The sequence below is a fragment of the Lampetra planeri genome, chromosome 6 (genome assembly GCF_965212315.1).
Source record: "Lampetra planeri chromosome 6, kcLamPlan1.2.h2, whole genome shotgun sequence".
In the NCBI taxonomy this organism is placed as follows: domain Eukaryota; kingdom Metazoa; phylum Chordata; class Hyperoartia; order Petromyzontiformes; family Petromyzontidae; genus Lampetra; species Lampetra planeri.
This window is the reverse complement of record NC_136112.1, coordinates 9,713,206-9,736,452: the sequence shown is the minus strand read 5'-3', so window position 1 is coordinate 9,736,452 and position 23,247 is coordinate 9,713,206. Positions and strand designations below refer to the sequence as shown.

General features: G+C 39.1%; 1 protein-coding gene across 2 annotated transcripts in view; it reads right to left on the bottom strand.

Moving 5' to 3' along the window:
• Nucleotides 1-1,346: 1,346 nt before the first annotated feature.
• The window catches only part of LOC144719520 (huntingtin-interacting protein 1-like), a 122,868-nt gene continuing 100,967 nt past the window's right edge, over nt 1,347-23,247 (bottom strand). For both annotated transcript variants that reach the window (XM_078595518.1, XM_078595519.1), the window contains exons 25-32: nt 22,262-22,292; nt 21,615-21,677; nt 20,318-20,418; nt 16,226-16,331; nt 14,889-15,012; nt 12,809-12,870; nt 12,160-12,271; nt 1,347-6,734 (exon numbers count right to left, since the gene is read on the bottom strand). In XM_078595518.1, the coding sequence (XP_078451644.1) occupies nt 6,724-6,734; nt 12,160-12,271; nt 12,809-12,870; nt 14,889-15,012; nt 16,226-16,331; nt 20,318-20,418; nt 21,615-21,677; nt 22,262-22,292 (610 nt within the window). In that variant the 3' untranslated portion in view covers nt 1,347-6,723. The remainder of the gene's footprint in view (nt 6,735-12,159; nt 12,272-12,808; nt 12,871-14,888; nt 15,013-16,225; nt 16,332-20,317; nt 20,419-21,614; nt 21,678-22,261; nt 22,293-23,247) is intronic.

Here is a 23,247-nt window from a genome sequence, read left to right as displayed (position 1 = left end):
AATTTGTGGGGAATAATAGGCATTTGATGTATTTTTGAGGCATAAGCAATTAGGAAATAACACTACCCAGGAACAAAAAATAAATACATTTGTTACACAGTGTTATTAATAGAGTGGATTATTAACTTTGCTTTTGTGTCCTGGTAAAAAAAAAAGCAAAGTTTGTGGGGAATAAGATCGATTTTCTGTACTTTTGAGGCCAGTGATGCCACATCACATCTCAGTCGTGCACATGAGCTGATCTCTTTGCTCCATCTCTGTGGTGGCCATGTTTTCGGGCATCTACCCCTCTTTTGGCTACCACTGTCACCAGTCTTGAACATTAGTGACGATCCGCTTAGCACGGTTGGCTATGTGCAGTGTGAAAGAAGTTCAACATACATGCTGTACATCCCTTCAGTATATCGTGCTTAAGCCCTTTTTCTTCAATGTGATGTCTCTGACATGATCTGTGTCCCTGGTTACTCTCAATGTAATCCCAGCATCCCAGCAATGCATATCTCTACTCTTCTTTACATACCTTAACGCTTTCATTCCATGTGCTGTCACATTTCCATTTTTCCAATCCATAGGTCATGGCAGGTACTATACACCGTGAGGCACATTGCTATACACAATGTTTATTTTCATTATCAAATAACATTTTGCACAATCACTCCAACCTGTTCTCACTCACCTATTTAACTAGTTTTATCCCAGTACAACTTCAATAATATACCCTACGTGTTTTTCAATTGTGTCCATTCAACAATTGTTATATTATCTTCTTGGTTCTTTCGGTAAAGTCACGTAGAAGGGCCTTTACCGAAAGAACCAAGAAGATGAATCCCTGCAGTCAGCTTTAAATCGAAATTTAATTGTTATATTAGTTGAACTAAATAGTTTTATTGTGTTCGTATTTGAAAAAAATTCTCATTACATTTGTTTTGCCAGAGAAGCATCGATGTCTCACATGACCCTTGTTTATGAGGGTCCTGCCATGTTTTTGCAGTTGCGGTGCAATGGTTGCCATGTACTGGACATCAATAGCTTAATAGTTCATCGGATTCCTGCAGTCTATATAAAGATTCTGATTCTGTCCACTGTGAAGTAGACAGTTCATATTTGCACGATTAGTACACGCCCACAGTTTTCATCAGGGCGGTCGCTGGATTCGAACTGACTCTTTTTGTCTCTCAAATATTTTTGACTGCCTTGTAGGTGTTGTGTTAATGTTATTACGTCACTGTCAATGTTTCTATCTTCGTGAATTATGACATTTCTCCTTGTGAAGTCAAAAACGACTTTCATTAATATCAGGATCAAAAGCTTTTTGGGGGGAAAAAGGCATTGGCACAAGTAGAAAGCAGAGTTTTTCCTTAATTTATTTTCCGTAGTATTACAAGGTAAAACAGATTTACAATGCATGATTATCGACATGAGATACCGCTGGTTAAAACGTATGTCAAAAAGTCAAACAACCTTCACATAAAAATGTCAGTACTGTATAGAGTAAAAATACTATGCATGACGTAGGACGATGCAGGAATTAATGCTTGATATTTTCAGGCTTGCAATAACATAGGACGAACAAAATCAACATTCACCAAAAATACTATAAGAGCCTAAATGTACATATATATTTTGTCCATTCACTGGCATATGTTTGCAGTGCTTTGTAGTTTATGAACATAATTTCTATTAATTATCAGCTTTCTAAAATGATGTTACAGATTCCAAGCATTTTCCATGTGTTTTCTTTTTACTTTTAAAATATAGGATGTCAATAAAATTATAGCCACACTCGGGAGTACAAGCATTTTATTGTAGGAGTTTCATCCCTCTAATAATCTCAACCTCTACATATCTGGTATGGCAACACGCAGTCTCGCGATTTGAGAGTTCCCAGAACATCTCCAGTTTCAAATGCTTCCTCTACACATTGGTGAATGTTCCTCGAGCGTTACGTTTTTTGGCATAGATGTTTTGTACAGAATCTAACCGTGCAGCTCAAACTGCTGTATTATAATAATAATAACTCTTTGATAATGGATGATACCTTCATGGACACCCTGTAAACTATTGTGGCGGTTGCACTAAGGGATGCAGTGTGACTACGACATAAGCTCGGACTCTCACGTGCCCTTGGCATCACTCACGTATTCAATTCACACCCTTGGAGCACATGCGATGGTTTACATTACGAATGTAAAATCCTGCACCGCAATATTGATGCCGTTCACAATCATTGTATTCCTCATTAGCTGTATTAAACTTTTAAGACATTTCACAATGTTGTCCAACTTTGATGTATATCATGCAGCGGAAAAGAACAAAGGTAGAGGAGTCGACTTTCTTCCAGTGGCTCACATCCTGTTGTGAGCAACGTGCACTCGCAGCTATCACCCGACATGAATGCATTTTCCAATCCCATGCTACCGTCTGATGGTTAAAACAGTGTGCATTGCTTTTAATGACAGCGGTAGGCAATGCTCAGCGTAACAACAAAAGTTTTTCATGGATTCTGCACCAAATGCAAAATAAGACCATTTATTCGAGCACAAGTATGTCAAGCCAAGGGTTGCAATAGGAAAGTTAACACAACGATTTCACTATCATTTATGTCCCTTCCACAGTTCAAATGTGCATATATTCTAATTGTAGACCTAACATGGTTTAGTTGTAACTGTTCTTTGAAACCCAACTCATGAACTAATTTTTTTATTATACTGATCGGACGGATTTATTCTGCAACTTTTTTTGCCAAAAATGTTGATGTTTGATAGACTACTATTATCAGTCCAGATACATTTAAACACTGGCCAGCAAGCTTTAACTTCATTTAGATATTTCTACACTTTCCTGTTAGTGATCATGTCGCCATATAAATGCAAATGTCACTTCTATAATTATGCAAGGTATGCTCTCCATCGCCTTCTATTTTGAATTAGGAGTGTCAATAAACCTGTGGATGATGAATGTAAAACCAAACATCACTGTTCAGCAATGTATGAATAAGGTTCCTACCGAATGTGTGCACTATGGCACACGCATTTTTACAGTTATGAATATCAGTTGCAAAATTAGGTATATAATTAGAGCATGCAAAAGGTGTTTCTGTGCTTGTATGGTATTGTTTAATTTGTTGGGGGTAATTGCTTTAATTGCTTGTACACCCATGTGCCTGCAGATCTAATGTGAAACATTATGCAATGGATATTCCACGTGCTTTGGTAAATTAAATGGGCCAGGTGGAGTTTCGGTGTTTGCCCGCCGTTTTCCTATTCATGTTTCTGGCTTGATCAAAGTTTGGGCCAGATTGTATTATCAATGCTACAAGGAACATTATAATTATACGTATATCCATCAAAGCACTACAGCTACACATTAATGTGGTTAATGTTTTCATAGGTAATGCCATTGCACTGAACTCAAATATAAACATTGAATGCATAAAATGTCAATTTTTGTGTGGGTATGTTTTTACAGTGTAGCATGCATTGTGGTTAAAATGTTATTGTATTGCAGCAAGATTGGAAATTCATGGCCTCTATAGATGTCTAGGGCTGTGCAGATGTGGTCAAATTGCTGTTTTGAGTTTTTATGGGAACATCAGGATGAGAATCAAGGTGGCGGAGGGGTTGGGTAGTTTTATCAGTGACAAACCATAGGGAGCCTGCAGGCACAAACACATACCGAGGCATTGGATAACTGCATGGAAGCCCATAATTCAAATAAAAGGGAAAATAGCTTTCTCAATGACAACTAAATCAGAACCACCTGTACACTTTGACAGCAGCACTTACTATCGGTGGCAGCATACTTACAAAACGTTTTATGCCAAAATATCAACAAACTCTGAGTGCCATCCCAAGCATTTTTGACATTTCCTTTTCCATTGAAATTCTAACACTTGTCAGTACTGCTCCTGTGATTGCGCCCGGCTTGAAAATGGAGTGTCACCTGTAACCCTTAGATTACAGCTCTGTGCCCTGACGTCAGCGCTAAAAAAATCAACCACTCAGCTCCTTGTGATGCAAACACCTATTTTGTTAAAATGGGTAAAAAGAGCTGGATCTTGGCAGACGGTGGAAATTGGTACCACCGCTTTGCCTACACATATTACTCGTGTTCTCAAGAATTCGCTCGAGTGGACAATAGTTTATAAGCTAAGATGTGCATTACTGATTACCAATAAGATTTATTTTAGGTCGTCAGTGAAGCACAATACACATTCTTGGCATGTCATTTTACCAATTTCCATACATACATGGCAAGCCAGCCTATTGCTCATTTAATACTGAAGATGTCAAGCTTCCATCTATATCAGTATCACTTGTGTCTTAGGCAGTGGTATGGCCTAGCCGGGAGCACGTTTGCCGCTTGTTGCAGAGGTTCACGGTTCTAATCCAGCGGCCGCCCTGATTACTACGGTTGTGTAATAATAGGTGCGGTCCACTTCACAGTGGACGTTAAGAGGTACCCTGACGTCATTTGCTCGAGTAGCCCATTGCGTGCTGGCGTCAGGGTGCAAATTTGGCAAATTCATAAATTATCTGTAAATGACTCAATCGAGATTATACATAACAATCATTGCCCCCCCCCCGACTTGCAGAATAATGCCCCAGTTCACTTTTGCAAATGAGACTATCCTGGTCTCGTGTGAGTTCTCACCTGGTTAGACAAAATAAACTATTGTGCCTTTTGCCATTTTTACCCACAACTATATTGGAAAGCAGATTATGAAACAAAACCTTAAATAAAAATGTTTCATTAATTGATATACATATATGCTGACTATTGCATCGTCTAGGTATGACACATTTATATTTCTTTTTTTTCATTTAAAACATTTCAATCGATGTTACAAGACACCGGAGCAGTCGCATTGCAAAATATAAATACAGTTTTATGAAACACAAATCGACAGTGTGAGACGAAACACTACTTTAAAATCCTTTGTGTTTTGGAAAATGCCTCGCTGTTCTCAGCATCTCGGTGTTCCCATTTCCAAGTGCTTAAGACGTGGACTGCACGGGAGTGACCAAGATGGGACAGTTGATTAGATCCATACAGAACTCGCATCCATGCCTGCTAATTGCTCTAACATTTCAACATGTGTAGATATATATCTCTCAGCCCCAGTGTGAGAAGTTAGTCAATGAAATATGACCCCTGTAATGCTACCAATTTTTTTTTTAAATACGACTTTAAATAATGCAAAGATTAATAGTTACAGTATATCATAAAAACCAATAAATCAAGCAAGTGATCTTACCTGACTGTTTATGCACAGCACTGTTGCATTATGTGTTGTCACATTTTCTATTATCCTTGCCACTTTCACTTTCAACTTGACACAAATTTGACATGAATTTGGCCGTAAGTATGACCACTTACACAACTGATTTTTGTGCTTAAAATCACATTAGATTTTTTTTTCGAAATATTTTCGGTAATCCAATTAGCAAAGACGTCGAATGTCCATTTGTGGACTTTGAATACTTCAACTGCCCATTTACACGTACTTAAATAATGTTTTGTATTTTACTGTCAAAGGTGTTAATTTCTCTGGTGGTCCATATTGCTTTTACATTCTTATGGTCTGCTAGCGATTATCATAAAATCCCATTAGTTAAACGGCAAAGTATTTGACAATTGTCTGTTCCGCTACAAAGGCAATATATCTCATTCATATACTTAAGTGAATAATTGTGATACAACACCTCGAAGTTTTACGCAAACTTTATCAAAGATCCAAAATAAAAATAATTTTGAAAACATTTTGTTGAGCGAGTAGTCATGCGAAAAAAAATCCCTGCCAATGCAATTGCACTGGATCAATTGTCTGATTCTCAGTTTCCCATCTGCTATTCGCAAAGCACACTGGTGCAAAAGGCATTACAATTTCTAAGGACATAATTCACAAAAGCCATTGTGTGCACGCCATAGACAATTGACAATTTTGAAATGTACTTGCAGCTTAGGTGTACTTAAAAATACCCCGATACCTTTTCTTATAGAGTATGCAGGTTATCATTTTTTTTTAACATCCTGTAACACCTCGCAATGTGATTATTAACTCTGCCTTTGAAAAACATATATATACATAGTGTGCTCACATCTCAAGCGGTTGTCTTTTTCAGAGCAATTGATAATGCACAGCAATGAGCTGCTCAATCATAAAGTTAATTCAAATTTAAATTATTGAATTTTTTTTTTATACAGAAAAAACTGAGTCTATTATTTTAAATTCAGTGGTTGTTCACAACTCCAGTTTAGGAGTCAATAACCTTCAATTATTTTTTTTTAATCCTCACAAAGGTCATGGGGGTGGCAAATACATTGGCGAAATGCATCAATGTATGCTGAAAAATATTCCTCAATGATAACAACAGGCATTTGTTACTCAATGAATGCGTGCACATTTAAACAAAAAAACAATGCTCTGTTAACAGTAGAACTACTCAAACATGTGAAACGTGTGGTGCAGTACATTTACCCGGCTGCCCCCCCCCCCCATGGCAAAACTGTACAGTCCACGGCATTAGCTGATACAACCGGCAAATTAAGACCATCAACCTGACACAGTTAAAATACTCCATATAGAAATACTGAAAAAGTGTTTTTTTCTTTTTGATTATTTTGTTTAATGTAAAATGTATAAAAGGGTGAAGAATATTTTGTGCTGATTTTTTTCCCGTTTCATATTTTCCGAAGACTGACAGTTGATCCCAAGGATGTTCATTTTTGATCTGAAAATATAAATCCACAATGCAAAAAAAACGTTAATAAATGTGCAACTGTCAATCTCAATTCACTGTTCTTTGTTAAAGTGCACTTTTTAATTAATGAAGTCTGCAGACAGCGGTGACTTTATTTAACTAGACAATGCGTCGATTCACACATTAACATATATTCTTGGGCAAATGATACATGCATATACTTTAATCATGCATGTAACAGTTTAATTTTTGTATGTTATCTGTATGTTAACATTATCCCTGTTATTAACTATTGTTACTGCAGTATATTCACCTAAATGTAAAAAAAAACGGATACAAATCATGACCCCAAAATCGTGACAATTCTTGAAATCACAAGTAGGATGAATCATTGCATTCCTACTCAAAGCCTCTGAACAAAATTACTCAATTACAATACGCTGCATAGGATACATTTAAAGGAAAACATCGTTTGGTAAAGTAAATGTATAATAACACAGGTGAAGTATTGGAAAATGACGGCAGGAAACTCCTTGACGGGAACACACTTCTTTTATTAAATCTTGACTTGTAACAATACAACGCGTGGCCTCTCTTCTTCACACTGCACTTCTCTTGACTCAGGATTCTGTGCTGCCGGCTCTCTGTGCCTCGTGTAGACTCCGCGCCTCGGCTACACTCCTCTCTCGCCTCGTGTAGACTCTGCGCCTCTGCTACACTCTCCACTCGCCTCGTGTAGACTTTGCACCGCTCTCGCTGGCTACACCGTATGCATACTCGGCTCGTGCAGACCTTCCTCTCTCGCTGGCTACACCGTATGCATACTCGGCTCGTGCAGACCGTTCTCTCTCGCTGGCTACACACTACACATTACTCAGCTCGTGTAGACCGTTCTATCTCGCTGGCTACACACTATACATTACTCAGCTCGTGTAGACCGTTCTATCTCGCTGGCTACACACTATACATTACTCAGCTCGTGTAGACCGTTCTATCTCGCTGGCTACACACTATACATTACTCAGCTCGTGTAGACCGTTCTATCTCGCTGGCTACACACTATACATCACTCAGCTTCTACTCTCCCTTACTCTCCTCTCCGGGCTCTATCTCTGCACCTTCCTCTTCATTCTTAGATGGTTCCACTTCTGCCCCCTGCTCCTCTGTGCATCACCTTATATACCCCTTCTTCCCGGGAGACGGAGCGGATGCGGACCTCAACGTCGGCACCGCTCCTCAGTTACCCAATCCCCACGCTCTATCCCCACGATCCGGTTCCGCTCAGCGCGTGTTTCCACTCCCCAACCAATCACACCGCGCTGCTACCCGATCACTCCCTCTGGGCGCGTCACCGGCACACAGCCAATCAGCAGCACTACCCCCACCCGCGCACTGACGCCTGCTCCTCCCCGTCAGCGCGCGTCACCGCACACACACCCGTACATACGCGCTGGCACACGACATATACACCCAGCGCGTATCACCACTACATCGGCATACGTCAACTACTATTTACGAACAAGCAGAATCTCTTGTGTTGCACATAACAATGGGTTGGCTCCCACCCACCATGCAGCCTCGTTCAACAGTTAAACGTTATGTGTATTGTTTGATTCATTCAGCCTGTTCACAATTATCCCTGCTATTTAAAATACTAGAATTTCGGTGGCCGCAAGCTCCTGCGGAGGGCTTTGCCTCCACTGATTTCCTCTTCTTCCCCACCCCCCATGTGCAGATGCTACTGAATCTATTGTATGTCGGGTGAGTAGGCATATTTGCCTAAAAAATTGATTTATTTTTTTGGGGGGGTGGAGGAAGTGATTTTGGGGGGAGGGGGGGTGACAATTGTTGTTGTAAACCTGTTGGATCAAATTGTTACCCCCACATTTGAGGGGGGGGGTCCACTTTCTATAACGTTTTGATTAAGGCCATCTGAAATGCTCTTGTAATTTAATTGACGGACAAACGCATAAAGGGACAAACGAAACGCCGGTATTTTATAAAATAATATTTTCGGCACAATGTAAAATGTTTTTGGGAAAGAAAGCTTCGTTTTTACTTCAGGACACATACTTGAACAGTATGTACTGCACCTGCTGCATTGCACACAGCTTGTTCACAAAATGTCGCCGTTTGTTGTTCACCGGTGTGAACAAACACTGTAAAAGCTCTGCTCGTGATAGACTAATCAAAGCACCAACCTGCATCTCCCAGGCTCCATTTGCATATTATTACATTTGCACCCATTGCATTCAAGGCTGCCGCTGAACTATAAATGCCGACGTTACGTAAAAAAGGATTTGCTAAACATTAAAAACAAATATGCCCTCATGTGAACAAAACATCTTTTTTCGTCTCCCATTTTGTGTGGGTGTTGCAAAACATGTTGAGACGTTTTCCTATATCACGAGTCCTGCTGTGCAATTCACAGAGGGTAACAACGGTGCAGCAATAATATGCAACTGCACAGCAGACATCCGTGAACTGCTAGATGTCTCGTGACATTAGCAATGCACCATGTGAACGCTACGTCACCCTTTTTATGTCACATTCAGCCCCAAACACCTCTTTTGTCCGGGGAAATTAATCCATCAAAGATACATTTGTGGAATAGCTTGTAATATGTTCGGTATTCATGTTGAAAATTACCTTTTCTTGTTCACTACCATTTCAGAAATCATAATAACAATATATTCCAGTTAAGGATGGTCATAAAAAACAGCATATGAATATGGAATCCATCCAAAATAAATAAAAATCTCAAATTAAGCCCTGCAGCTAGTTGGATTGCTATACACATGCTGTATTTTAAACTTAAAAAAAAATTTGCAATCTATAAAATTAATTCTCCTGGTTCATGGTGCTTCTTGAGTAAAATTCCATTTTAGAGATAGGTTATATTAAAATGTGCACTCCAAAGAGTAAACAGCTCCATTTATGAAGTGTGCACTAAAATGGAAATTCAGCACTCGCCCAAGGCAATAAACAAATACTAACTTCTTACCACAAAGTCGCACTGTGTTGCACGAACACGATCTTCTTGAAGCTGTGCTTACATCAGATACATTATTGTTTGGTGTCAATCTTAAATAACTTTCTGCCCAACATGAGTTTGGCAATTACAGCACTCTTTCCTGATATTCTAATGAACCAATGTTTTATGGATATAAAATCTATTCAAGCACAAACCAAAGAGTTTCTCAGAAGAAAAAAATGGTGTAAATGCAAATTTCACTTTGTGTGAAATTACCACTCTTGCATGGCAAGCTCAAATATTGATTTAGTAAATGTGTTTTTTTCCAATATTCTATAATAGTGCCTTATTCCATAATAACTGCTTACACTAGCAGTTGGAGGACTACAAGGTGTACTTTTTTGCTAAAGTATGATAATTAGATATCAGTTTGGGCAAGGTCAATGAAACTCGTAGCGTGAAGATTGTTGTCGCATTCATTTCATACCTCTGTAGCTCTTTACGTCTTCCATGACGTGAGACACATTGTATCGAGATTTGAAACAGTCTCAGGTATTTGCCAACATTTTGGGTGTGATTTATCCTCATGCTTGTTTTTTTGCTGTGGAAAAATCACTCAAGGTTTTTTTGTCTGACACCTCGTGGTAAAAACAACTTAAGCACATAAGGAACGTCGGGAGCTGGTCTGATTACTCCACCAATGACTGTTTTGATCACTCAAAGAAGCAGGAAAAAGGTCCCACCTCTGTTCCCACGTGTACACCACTGGACAGGAGGCGATGGCAGGGGCTTATCATCGACATTATCAGCTATGTCACAGGGGGTGTGGCCTGTAGGGGGTTTCCCACCTTTGGGAGGCAGGATGTTGGGGGTGGCTGCCATTTTTATAGGGGCTCAAGTAATCGACCACAGAAATTGTAGTCTATTACAATTTTGAGATGACTAATTTACTTAATTGTCTAGGCTGTAAATATTATTGCAAATATTTCAACCACAGTTCAAACCGCTGTCGAATTAAATGTATTTAAATATGGATATATTTTTCAATACCATGTACGCTGTATTCATTCAGCACACATTTAAAGCCTCTAGCCAGACCTTCAGATATTCATTAAACAGTTTTCACACCTTGGCAGCACTGGGCCTGGTCACCACTGGGAATCTGGTTTATTGGGGGGTATCTACTCTCCAGGTTCTGAAGCTTAATCAAATGATCTATGCACTTGGCAAGCAGAAACTGTATGGAAAGCAGTGACATGCTCAAAATAAAAATGTATCCACAATTTTGCCTTAGATAAGAATGATTTTTATAGATTATATATAGAAAAAAGAATTATGCCATGACATATGGATTAGACATATGCACTCTGACAGAACATGATTTTTTTTTTGTAAATTATGAAAATAAGCTAGCAGAGTTGAATGCTGGGACGAACACGGAGAGGTAGAATGATGAGCATGTGGATCATAGAACTGATGCAAATTATAAATGAGATATGAGCACGTGGATGAGATGTGATATAAATGGGGCCAAAGGAGGACACATGGCCACCGTGGGAGACGGAGCAATGAGATCAACTCATGCGTAGGAGAAAGATGGCTTTGGCATTTCTGGACTGTGAGGGATGGCGGTGATATTGGAAAGTTTTCATCCAGCATTGGATAAAACATGGTTAATGATTAATAATTATTTTTCTGCCGAGGAAAACTTCACTTAAACTCAGGATTCCCCTATTTAGGGTACGGCTCGGGTTGTTTGCTGAATTCATATTGGAGTATTTTTGCATTTAATATGTAAATAAAACAACGCACAGCATTTTGTACAAGGATAAAACATCTACAACTGACGACAATATTAAATTACCTCCATAACTTTTAATTTCGTTACATTGCTTGCGCTCAAGAATAACAATGGTCCTTTGCAAAGGCTTGTAATTATGCAGTAATACAATTAATTTCAGAGATTCTACTGAATATTCAGTTAATGTGAAAGGAAGAATCACGTAAAACAAAGTATCGCATGATCGGAATGTTTCGTTTACATCCCCGTGAGCACATAGATGAGGAATAACAGCAGTTACTATCATAGGCTTGACTGAAAATCTTGGTTCCTAACATAAACATAACTCTTTATTTTAAATAATACTTAAGAATTAAAATAGGTCATGATGTCTCGCTTTTACCTTCCCTCGAATCGCCCATAGTTCTTCCCTTTAAAACAAAATGAAGTAAAAAAATATCCCATTCAATCCCTGAGTAACATCAACATTTGTTTTTGCTAGGTTCCCCCCACCCCAACGTTGTCCCCCCCCACACCCGGTCCCCATTTTTGTTAAGGGACAGGTGACTGAATTTGCTCGATTAAATGGCAATGCACTTCGTGATAAGGGTAACAAGGGACCACGAAAAGCACGCGGTGAATTGATCCAAAAGTAAATTGGCCATGGTGGGTTTTGGCGCTCGGGGCGATAGCGCTACTACCTTCCTCGTCCCAGCCTTCCGACACCCCTGCCAGCTCGTAGTGCTTCTTGCGCAGGCCCCCCAGGTGCTCGCGCTCCTTCTGCAGCAGGCTCTCCAGCTCCAGCACCCGTACCTGGGGCGCGAGCATCACACACAGAAACGATCCCCAAAATGTAACATTGCAATTGTCAGTTTCAATTACGAGATTTATGATCTCCCAAGATATTTATATATTTTTTTTACATTGTGATACAATGTGCACACCTCAAATGGCTGAAGGGGTTATGGAACTAATTACATACAACATATATAATCTAAAATGAACAATTCAAGATTCTATGCATATATCATGAGCATAACAATCAATATCAGTCGCTGAATCAATATTGCATAAAAGGGTCCCCAAAACGTGTCCAGCTTGCCTTAATTGTTGGTTCAACAGTGCACACATTTAAAATGGCAACAGTAAAATTCATAAAACATCGTGAAAAGCTACAATTAGTCGAGCATGACCTGATGAGGCTTGGGGGTGTACTAGATGACAAAATGAGGTTGATGTACGTGGCTTGGATTGAGGTGAGTCTGGGGTATGCGGGCTTGACTGGTGAGTATGTAGTTACCCATATTCAACCTCTATATGACTACAGTGACCACCACTGGGCCACCTTACCTGGGAGTCCATCTCTTGTCTCTTCACTTGAGTCAGAGTCATGCTGGAGAAATCCATTGTTTCTGCAACAAAACGTATTTTTTCTGTACAGTATAGCCTAAACCGAGGAAAATAATGCAAAACACGGAACCCCAATATATTCTTGACATACATGCACAAGGGTAGACAGTGCCGCAAAAAAAAATCACCACATTAAACACATTTGTTTTACCAAAACCCATTTCAGAGCCAAGCATAAATACCACCTACACTTACATTCCTCAAATCATCACTCACAACTGGGAAGCTGTATAACCTTTGATATCCAAGCACGTTTGGCAGAAATGGTGGTGCTTTGGATGATAAGTGGAACAAATAGGAAGAAGCAGAGGCAGGGAAGGATAATTAATGAATACATTAGCAGCAACAGCTCAGAGAGGGAGATTTCTCAGGCAAAAGCTACCCCCGAAAAAAAGACAAAGCGCATCTGGGCCGTGAGCACCATCGATGCGGAAAACAAATAAAGCAAGGCTATGAATTCAGAGGCAGGATATGAATTTTGAAATGTTTGTGGAACGTTTGCAGAAAGGCCAAGAAGAAAAGCAATAAGAGTCAGATACAGAGTTAGTGAAGCTGCATGTAATAGTGGGGTAAATTTAAAGAGCGCACCAGCGCCAACTCCAAAGAGCGAAAAACAGCTACATCGACAATAATATGAGAATCTATGAGAGGCAAAAATCTGTGATTTTCTTGGCGGGATACAGCAATGCAGGATTTATTTAAACTCAAATAATTCACTTGCAGACAAGATATATACGCTGTGAGGGCCAGACCTCAAGGGATTTTTGTAGATCCACTTTAGCGCGGTGGTGATGGTGCCAACAGTAACTTTGGTACCAGAGCACAAAAGTGATACTCACATGAATTATTTAAAGTGTGTGAAACAGTTTCTACACAAATTATATATTTATTTGTACCGAAAATGTAAGAATAGACAAATAATGTATGTTGTTTATATATGTTTTTTCTAAATGTATAAGTGCAGACATACAAATTGCATGCTCATCTGCCAGCAGGTGGAAGGGCACCCATGAGCAGGAGACTCTAGACAGCCCCCTATAGAAGCTACTTGGCCTACTCTTGCACACTGACATTACATTTTAGAATAGCTGTGGAAGTACCCACACTTTACACGACCTGCTGATTGACTAACGTGTGATGTGCCCATTTGTGCTGCCAGGTGAGCAGAGACGGTGGTGTTTGAAAAACTTGGCCCACCGTATCAACTGCACCTCATTTAAGAAAGTTTCTAGTGAATATAATTTTAAATAATAAGGAACACAGCAGGTTATCAAGTCTGCAAGCCCTTTTTTGTCAAATGTGTTAGCATGATTCAGCCATTTTTATTCTAACAAATCGGATGTTACACTGCAAGATTGAAAAAAAAAAGTAGTCTCAGTTTCTTTTTACTTACTTTTTTACTTTCATGTTCACTTTATATTTTTTTTGCGATTATATTCTAACTGTGCGTAAACATTTTCATTCTCAGAGCCTAAAGTAAGTGAAAACACTTTTAATATAGTTTTTCTGTGCTTGGTAACTGGAATAAGACCAGGAACTCACTATACTTGAGAAATCAGTTTAATCATATGGGGCTGCCTAGCTTCAAGCCACAGCAATGTCTGCTCAGTATGCTTATATGACATCACCCTGGCTAACCAGCTACCTCGAAAAATGAATATTGCTTTAAAGCGGTTCATATATATGTATTTATGAAATTCATACCGAGAATTTAGAATTCGTCGACATTGCTTTTATTTGTATAATTAGGGTGTAACCTACACCTCACATAGGGATACAAACTTGAACTCATACTAGAGTTTAATAAAAAGTCACAAATTAGATGTTAAATTCATGTTTTTTTTAACACTATCTAAAATTAGCTAACCCACACCGATTTCCATGGGTGTGGCTACGTGCTCTGTGAAAGAAGCTCAACAAGCATACATACATAAAATCGATCTAAATTTCAAGACTCAAAAACAAAATGAACAAATCGTCTCCAAATTGACATGCGAGGAGGCTCGCAGTGGTTCAGTACCTTTCTCCTCAATCTGCGCCTTTCCAGACTTGGTGGAGGCCACCACGCTGGCGGTGGCCTCATTGACGGTGCGCGACGCCTGCTGCAGGCGCTGCAGGTTAGTGCTGCCCTTGTTCGCCTTAACCTGCGCAAGCAACGGTCGAAGAGCCACATTCACCGCACAAACTCCGGTCATCCCTCGCAGTGGCTTTTTTCTAACCCATCGAAAAACAGACTGTCACGGCATCGTGCTTTCTGCGGCTGTCTGGAATGCTCTTCCTTCCGATATTAGAAAGCCAGTAGCACAATGCACTTTCAAATCTCGATTGAAAACTTATTTCTTTAGAACTGGTTTTTGTGTTAAGTTTGTTGTCCTTCCCCCGCACCTCCGATTAGCACGATTGGCTATGTATGGTGCAAAATAAGTTCAACATACATACTACATATAAAAATTTTAAATAATAAAATTAAATAAAAATTTAAAATAATAAAATGAAAAATAAAAGCTAAAAACCCACGACGTTTACCGAAAGAACCAAGAATATGAATTCCTGCAGTCACGAAAGTTAAGTAAAAAAATACATACTACAGCTGTGCATGCATGCACACGCACGTGGACATCTATCAAATTATACCAATCGTGAATCGGTTAATCTTTTAATTGTTACCACTGCATGCGTGCTTACAACTTATCTTGTTTATCACACTTAACACCTTCCGTGAGTACGGCACATTCTGAAATAACACACACTTAATATTGTGCGTAAAATAACGAACGTGACTTTAAATACACTTGTAAAATATATATTGTGACTGATAAACTATGTAAGTAAGTAAATCCTAATTAATATATAAATTAATTATTAATAAACCACTATTTAGCATTACAATTGTATTACAAGAGTTATAAATACTGTGTACACATAAAAAACGCATAATCCTTTTGTGATCAACATCTCGCTGGTTTAACAAAATATATTACTTCACAATTTTAAGTGTGCCAACGCTGGCAAAAAAAATGAAACTGTTAGACGCATTACCAAACAATGCAACATAAAACATTTCAACATTTAGCTCGCCGCACCAGGAGCCTTCATTCTTAATTGAATGTGGATGTTTCACACTATAACTTAAGCCTCACTTTAAAAGCAACACGTGAATTCACCCATCAGGGGCAAATGTAAACACAGTTGTAACGAGGCTCAAATTGCGGGGCATGTTGTAATAAGAGGCATTAGCCCCTTTCAAACCACGTCAAGAAAAATCGGCATTGCAGGGAGTTCCATCACAAGCAATCATGCCCCGAGCACACAGGTCAGGGAGCGACTGATTAGAGCATCACCCTTTGTGCTTCCTACCTTGGAGGCGGCCACCAGCTGTGCCGTGCTTGCTGCTATCTCGCGCGAGCACACCATCAGCTCCTCGAACTTGCCGTTACCTTTTAAAACCTGGTCTGCTGCATCCCTTCATGCACAACGGGCATGCATGCGTGCACACACACACATACACACACGTACACACACGTACAAAATAAACGGGCTCCGGTGAGATAAACATATTCGTGCACCGTCTGAAACCCTGGTTTGACACGTTGTAACTCGTGTTTATAATTCAAAGGCTGCAATAAGGGCTTCTCTGAATACATTATAAAGTTGAGGCTTAAATTTAATTTCTGCACCCATTATGGTTATTTCTTTTGTGTAATAATTACTTTGAATTATGCCACACTTTCCTCTTATTTATTTGTTTTGTTCTTGCTTTATTTTCCCTATTAAATGTACCACTTTCACATCATGTTTTGCCTTTTATTATTTTTTTCCCAAACCTTACCCTATTTTTTCATTACCCTTTAATATTATATATCTTTATCATAACACGTATCTATATAAATTTTGATTTAAAGCTTTCGTGACTGCAGGGATTCATATTCTTGGTTCTGTCGGTGAAGTCACGTAGAAGGGAACCAAGAATACGTATCTATATGGCTTAATTTACATAGCAATTCATGCACGTTTTTGCAATGGTGTCAATCTTCTATTTGTACGTTAATTAATGCATGTACCTGTCGAAAGCAAACACAGTAGAGTAAATCAGATCACCACCTGACATTCATTTGCTGTGGCTGCTGTGTCGTAAAGTAGCATGACATTTAACATAAGCCACCAGAGAGACTGATACATTGGTGATATATGTGTATATTAAAGCTGCTCTGTAAAGCACCATGGGGGATCAGCTTCTCACGCTGAGTAATGAGATTGCCTTACCGGCCTCACCGGATGGATGACCCTGACTGTATTACCAGCACATTAATTGGAGTAACAAACTTAACACAATAACCCCATAGAGCATAACGTGACACATTAAAAGTGATTTCCTAACGAAATTAGCATTATTGAGGCAGTGCTCATCCCCTATTTACAGCCCTGCAGAGCCATTGGTGGAAATTCCACATTTCTATGGGGTGGGGGTCTGTACAAAAAGTACTGTTGACCTCATCATAAAGTACTGCCAATTTTATCAACCCCAGAGGTATGATTGGTCGAGTCAGCCCCCAACCAGGATTTGAACTCGCAACCTTCCGATTGTGAGCTGCTGTCTCGACCACTAAGCCACCCAGATAGTTTAACAACACATTACATACCAATAAATGAAAACAGATGCTACTGGATAATTCACGTCTATATTAACTCTGGCTATTAACTTACAAAGCCTACAACTTACAAACTTTACAACTTACAAACCTTACATTGATATTATCTGTTTACATATTTTCTGCCAGGAATCTTCCAAATGGTGAACCTCTATTTGCAATGTGGGAACATACATCAATCTTGTCATCAGACATGAATAATCCACTGCCAGATAGAGGTCTCCCCAAACATTGTCATCCCTCACGGTCTCAGAATGCAATAATCCATGTCGCTGCTACGTACGAGTTGATCTCATCCCTCTATCTTGGCGGTGGTCATCCTTTCAGGCATGTTTTCTCCTTTAGCTGCCACTCCCATCTTTAGTCTCAACCACCAGGCATCGTGCCCTGTCCACCCACTTTCATTGAACTTTCAATATCATGCATATAATTTGCATATGTTCTCTCATTCATGTGTTCAACATTCTGTCTCTAACTGCAATTTCCAGCAAGGATTCTCTTCACACTCCTTTTGAGCACTTGTTCCATTTTATTTGTCAATAGCCATATTTCCAATGCCGATTTCATAGCAAGTGATATACACCGATTACAATATTTCTTCTGTTGCACATTGTTACCTTGCTTTTCATTATTAATTGACGTTTTTTTCAGCAGCACTCCAACCTGCTCCACTTTATATGATGATACATTAACAGGTTACATTTCTCACACCAACACAGCCACCTTCGTGCGCCGACCTAGAGGTGGCGGTGGCTCTGCGATCTGCCATTAACATGCTAATCTCTCACATTAACATAGCCACCTCAGCGCCTTCGCCGTGGAGGCTGCTCACCGATCTTAACATGCACATTTTTTCTGGCAGCCCTTTAATTGGTGGAAAACCCACAGCCATCGCGGTCGCTGCTCACCACTTACATTAACATTAGCTGCCCCGTCCATGCTGCTGACATTTGGGCTACGCCCATTTCAAACCTTTATAAACAGTTTGCCTTTAGAAGCTAACCCCCTTTTCCTGATGACGACCGCTTGTGTTGCGATCGAAACGTCGTAGGTTTTTTTGTTATTTTCTTTCAACCTATCTACATGACTTTACCGAAAGACCCAAAGAATATTAATTCCTGCAGTCACGAAAGTTTTAAGTCAAGATTTGATCCCTGCCCATCTTAAAGAACTGCCTAAGATATATATACTCTAATGTTTTTTCCAATTGTGTCCATCTGACAGATATATGCATTTGTTTTGTGAACTGGTACCCGACAAACTAACTCAGATTTTTAGATGCCAAGTCATTACAACCAAAGGAAACAGAACATGATTTCAAGAATGTATTAAGAGCATTCTGCAAAGCTGGGCTCAAGATAAATATAGACAGACACAAATATGAACCTAAATTGAATAATCCCTTAATCAACATCAGGTTCTCACTCCACAATGCAATATTTGTATTACCACGCCTGGCTTGTGGCGCATATCAGTCAACAAAGCCACGTTAGCTTTCAAATTATAAACAGACATCTGCATCTGCTTATAAAATTGCATTGTTTTAATACTGTCGTACTAAGATGCAAGCAACGTAAGAACTTACAATGTTACCGCAGATCAGGTAAGAAAACACACATTATGTAGACAAATTATTTGGTGCCGCTGCATTGCCAATAGATCACAAGCACAAATAACAAACAAAAACTCGCCAACATTATTGCTCATTCAATACCATATTATTTTGGGCAGTGTTGTTGACAAGTGTGTTGATTTTTACTTTACGTAGAATGCATGTATAAGGATTGCATAGATGTATTTTACGTGTAAAAAAAAATCAATCCGCATAATAACAGGTTTCATCCAGGAATCTTATCGGTGCAGAGACTGGATGTGATGCTTAGCCAGACAAGCCAAAAAGGCTCTCCCATATTTATGCACCCAATCAGCATAACACCTCTCACACTTTGCCCTGCAAATGCATTTCGACCTATATTCCACAGTGGCCTGAGGTTTTTCTATAAGCAAAAAAAACAGAAGTACAAGCTTTTGTAACATGCCACAGACAGCGATGGTAAAGCATTGCTGCTGTGTGTATGTTCAAACAGTAGCAATGCCTCACATTTCTCCAGGGATACAGAACAAAAGGCATTGGTGGTGGCTGTTACACTGTATAAACACTCTTTGTAGTTGAGAGCAGCTGTTTATTGATTGCAATATTAATTAGAATCACTGCACAGGGTCATATGTCATTTGTTTAAAGCAGCCTACTGCATCATATATCCATACAGGCATATAGTTACATAACTAGGACATTTTTTAATTCAGATCCGGTTGGTGACAGTAGTGCAGTGTTTATCTGTTAAAATAAGAAACAAGAATGTACGTGTATTTAATGGCAAATTCCCACTGAACTCGACAAAGCACACTCAGAAAAGCTAGTTAATACCACGATATATCAAAACTAGGATGGTATTCAAATCAATTCAATATGTACAAATTTAATCATTTTATCCCGAAGCTTTATTTACAGCTTAGGAATATGGTGGGGGGGGAAACCAAGATTAACATTATATTATTTTGAGAATCAATATTTGGAGGTCAAGTTAAGGATGGTGAAAGGAAAAGTTACAGTTGAAAGGCAATAATCAATCCATTAAGGTAGATTGTGCAAAGTCTTTAAATTACTTCTCGATGTTGTGGTATCAAATGTAACATTGCTACGGTTACGCCACATGATCTAGACAGTGGATCATGCTAGGGACTTAAGAGTTGGGTGACCATTAAGAGTCTATCATTAACAAAGAAGATGGAGACTTACACTAGCATAGTGGCAGCCCATCCCACAGCCTTGGAAGCTGAGATCAGTCCCTCCGTCCAGCGAGAATTCTTGGCGTAGAATTCCTTCTGCGAAGTCGCCCCCTGGCAGACAAATGTGACATAGCAGCCGCAAATGCTCGAGCTACATGACATATCGAGGAGCCGTCCCTCGAAAATGAAAGCCTACTACTGACAACATTTGTTGAAGTCCAATGTAAATGACAAATACGATATATTTACATCGGTGTAACAACTAAAAAACTAAACAGGTAACAATCATTTGAGTATCACTGTGGAGAATATAAGTAAAAAAAAATAAACAAACAATGCTCCCCATATTTGACTTATAAATGCTTGCATGTTTATGTAGAGACAAATGTGAATAGATTTTATGTCTGCTGTAACTTAAAAACTACATCATTATCACATGCTGCTGCTAAAATGAGTTACATATTTTCAAGATTTGCAGACAGACAAGCAGCTGTGAACAACACTCATGAATAATAATTTATGCTACAAAACTGAAAGCACTACAAGTGGATATTTTACATTCATCAAACAACATGGTGGGCTGGTAGCTTACAGTGTCAGACATTAATTTAATTCTGAGTGAACTTTGGCTGGCCCTTCTAGTCAATACTCAAATGAAGCCAAGTAAATTAATTCGAAATTCATTTTCAGTGGATTGAGTAGACTTTGGGGGCAGCCTTCATCAGGTACAAATTTCAACACAAGTTAGCCATGAGGCATATGCTTAATGAGGACTAATTTGTGGACGTGGTGACCCCTGAAAGGAACCATCATCCAATCGAGTGGCTTAAAAAAAACTTTTCCTTTGCAGATTATACAATCCCAGGGAACACCACAAATGAACGAGCCTGTTTATTGTTCTCGATAGAGTTAAAGTGAAATGAGGCCGTGCAATATTGCACTTTATCAGTCTCATCCTTAGGTGGTCTGACTTTAACAGGTCAATCATAGTTTGCACAAAGGGCTTTAAAAAACGTTAACTACGGTCCCAGAGCTTGAGATTGGTGACACACTTGGCTCTCCATAAAGAGCGCCAGTAATATAAATACAATTTGATGGGCAGTCTAGTGGGATGGAGATAATACTCTGATGGAAGTGCTGCAGAATGTATTTTTTAACGAGAAATCCTACATGAAATTCAAAAAGTTTGGTTACAAAAAAATCGGTATTTTTCCCTTTGCTACCAAACTCATTTAAAATGTTAAATGTAAATTAATGCGTGCATAAAAATATAACAATCCAGGCACATTGTAAAGATGTTAACTTACCCTGTCTTCATCCACTATCTCCTTCTGAAGATCTTTAGAGGCCAGAATCAAAGCTCTTATGGTCTGAGGGTATAAAAGCATCACTATAACACATCTTTAAATGTAAGAAAAGTATTCAAGGTTGTGTAAAATTTATTCAGGCGGTCTAAGAAAAAAATAGAAATAAGCATTGTTGTGAACTCCCTTATACACAATGTATAAAAAATATATTTACCATGTTGAATCCAGACTGCTGTTAAATGTTAATCAAGGCCGGTGCAGGTGTGGTGGAAATGTCATATGTAATGTAACTCAAATAAAATCTGTAAATGCCAAATAAAAACGCCCCATTATAACATGAGAGAGGGGACCACAATTTCACTTCTTCAGGAAAGGCCAATGAATATTGCATATGCACAACGGCTGTGTGCTCTTTCCACATTTGTGTCTTGTTTGTAAAGAAACTCAGGCAACTGTGGAAGTTTGCATCATTGCAGGCACAGATCCTATTGGCTAACTACATTTAAATAAGCACTGGAGTAATGTGTTGGTAAATAACCACGTTAGTAAAATTTGTCAATTAGTTGGAATTTCCATCCTGCCTGCTTGTATTCATTAGTGAAATGTATGTTTTTGTATATTTATATGCAAATCCTAATGAAATGTACCTTCATCAGATCTGTACAGGAGGCGAGAATCCTGCAGAAAACAGAGGTGATGCATGTTAGTGTGACTTCATGACAGCCACTGGAGTACAACATAATGGCTTTAAAAATTTGAACAGCGAAAAATGTCTGTTGCAATGAAGAAAGTATTATAAAAGTTACAAAAATGACAGGTGGCTCAATTGCTATACGTTAATGTTCAAAAGGAGTGTAATATATTACCAGCAACTCACAAGTCCTTTGAATTTGACCGTCCATCCTTCCCTCCAGCCAGTCGGAATTGTTTTTATTCTCATATAATAGAATTAAAGTATGGTGGTGTATCCCACGCCTTTGCGTGGGATACACAGCTCGGATAGAGGGTTGGGGGTGTGACGTCATCACACAGATGTGCGCAGTGCCGTCGCCACCGGCCATGTGCACTTACCCACCCCGCATGCCAGCGAGAAAAACATGTTTCAAACATTTAACACGTAGGCTTTCGCGACCAATATTATTCATAATAAAGTATTTTTTGGGTTAGATCGCGTAAGTATAAAAATGTGTCGAAAACCTCCACCACCCGGCAAAGCCATTTAGTAAAGGATTTGGCACGTAAACAAAAAGACAAATAGTTAATACTTCAGCCCAAAGGTGTGTTGAAGACTGAATCCACAACATTTACAATTGTGGATTCACTCTTCAACACACCTTTGGGCTGAAGTATTAACCATTTGTCTTCTTGCCAAATCCCTTACTGATTGACCTTGTCGGGTGGTGGAGGGTTTCGACACATTTATACTTCATTGGAACCTCATTTGCCAGTAAAAAATATGATAATTGGTTTTTTACCCTTCTATCTGGCAACAAAACTGACACCTTTTTTTTGTTGCCAGATAGAAGGGTAAAAAAACAATTATCACATTTATACTTACGCTATCGAACCCAAAAAAAAACTTTATTATGAATGTTTCTAACATAGTATGAAAATGTCCGTTTAAGGAGTGGGG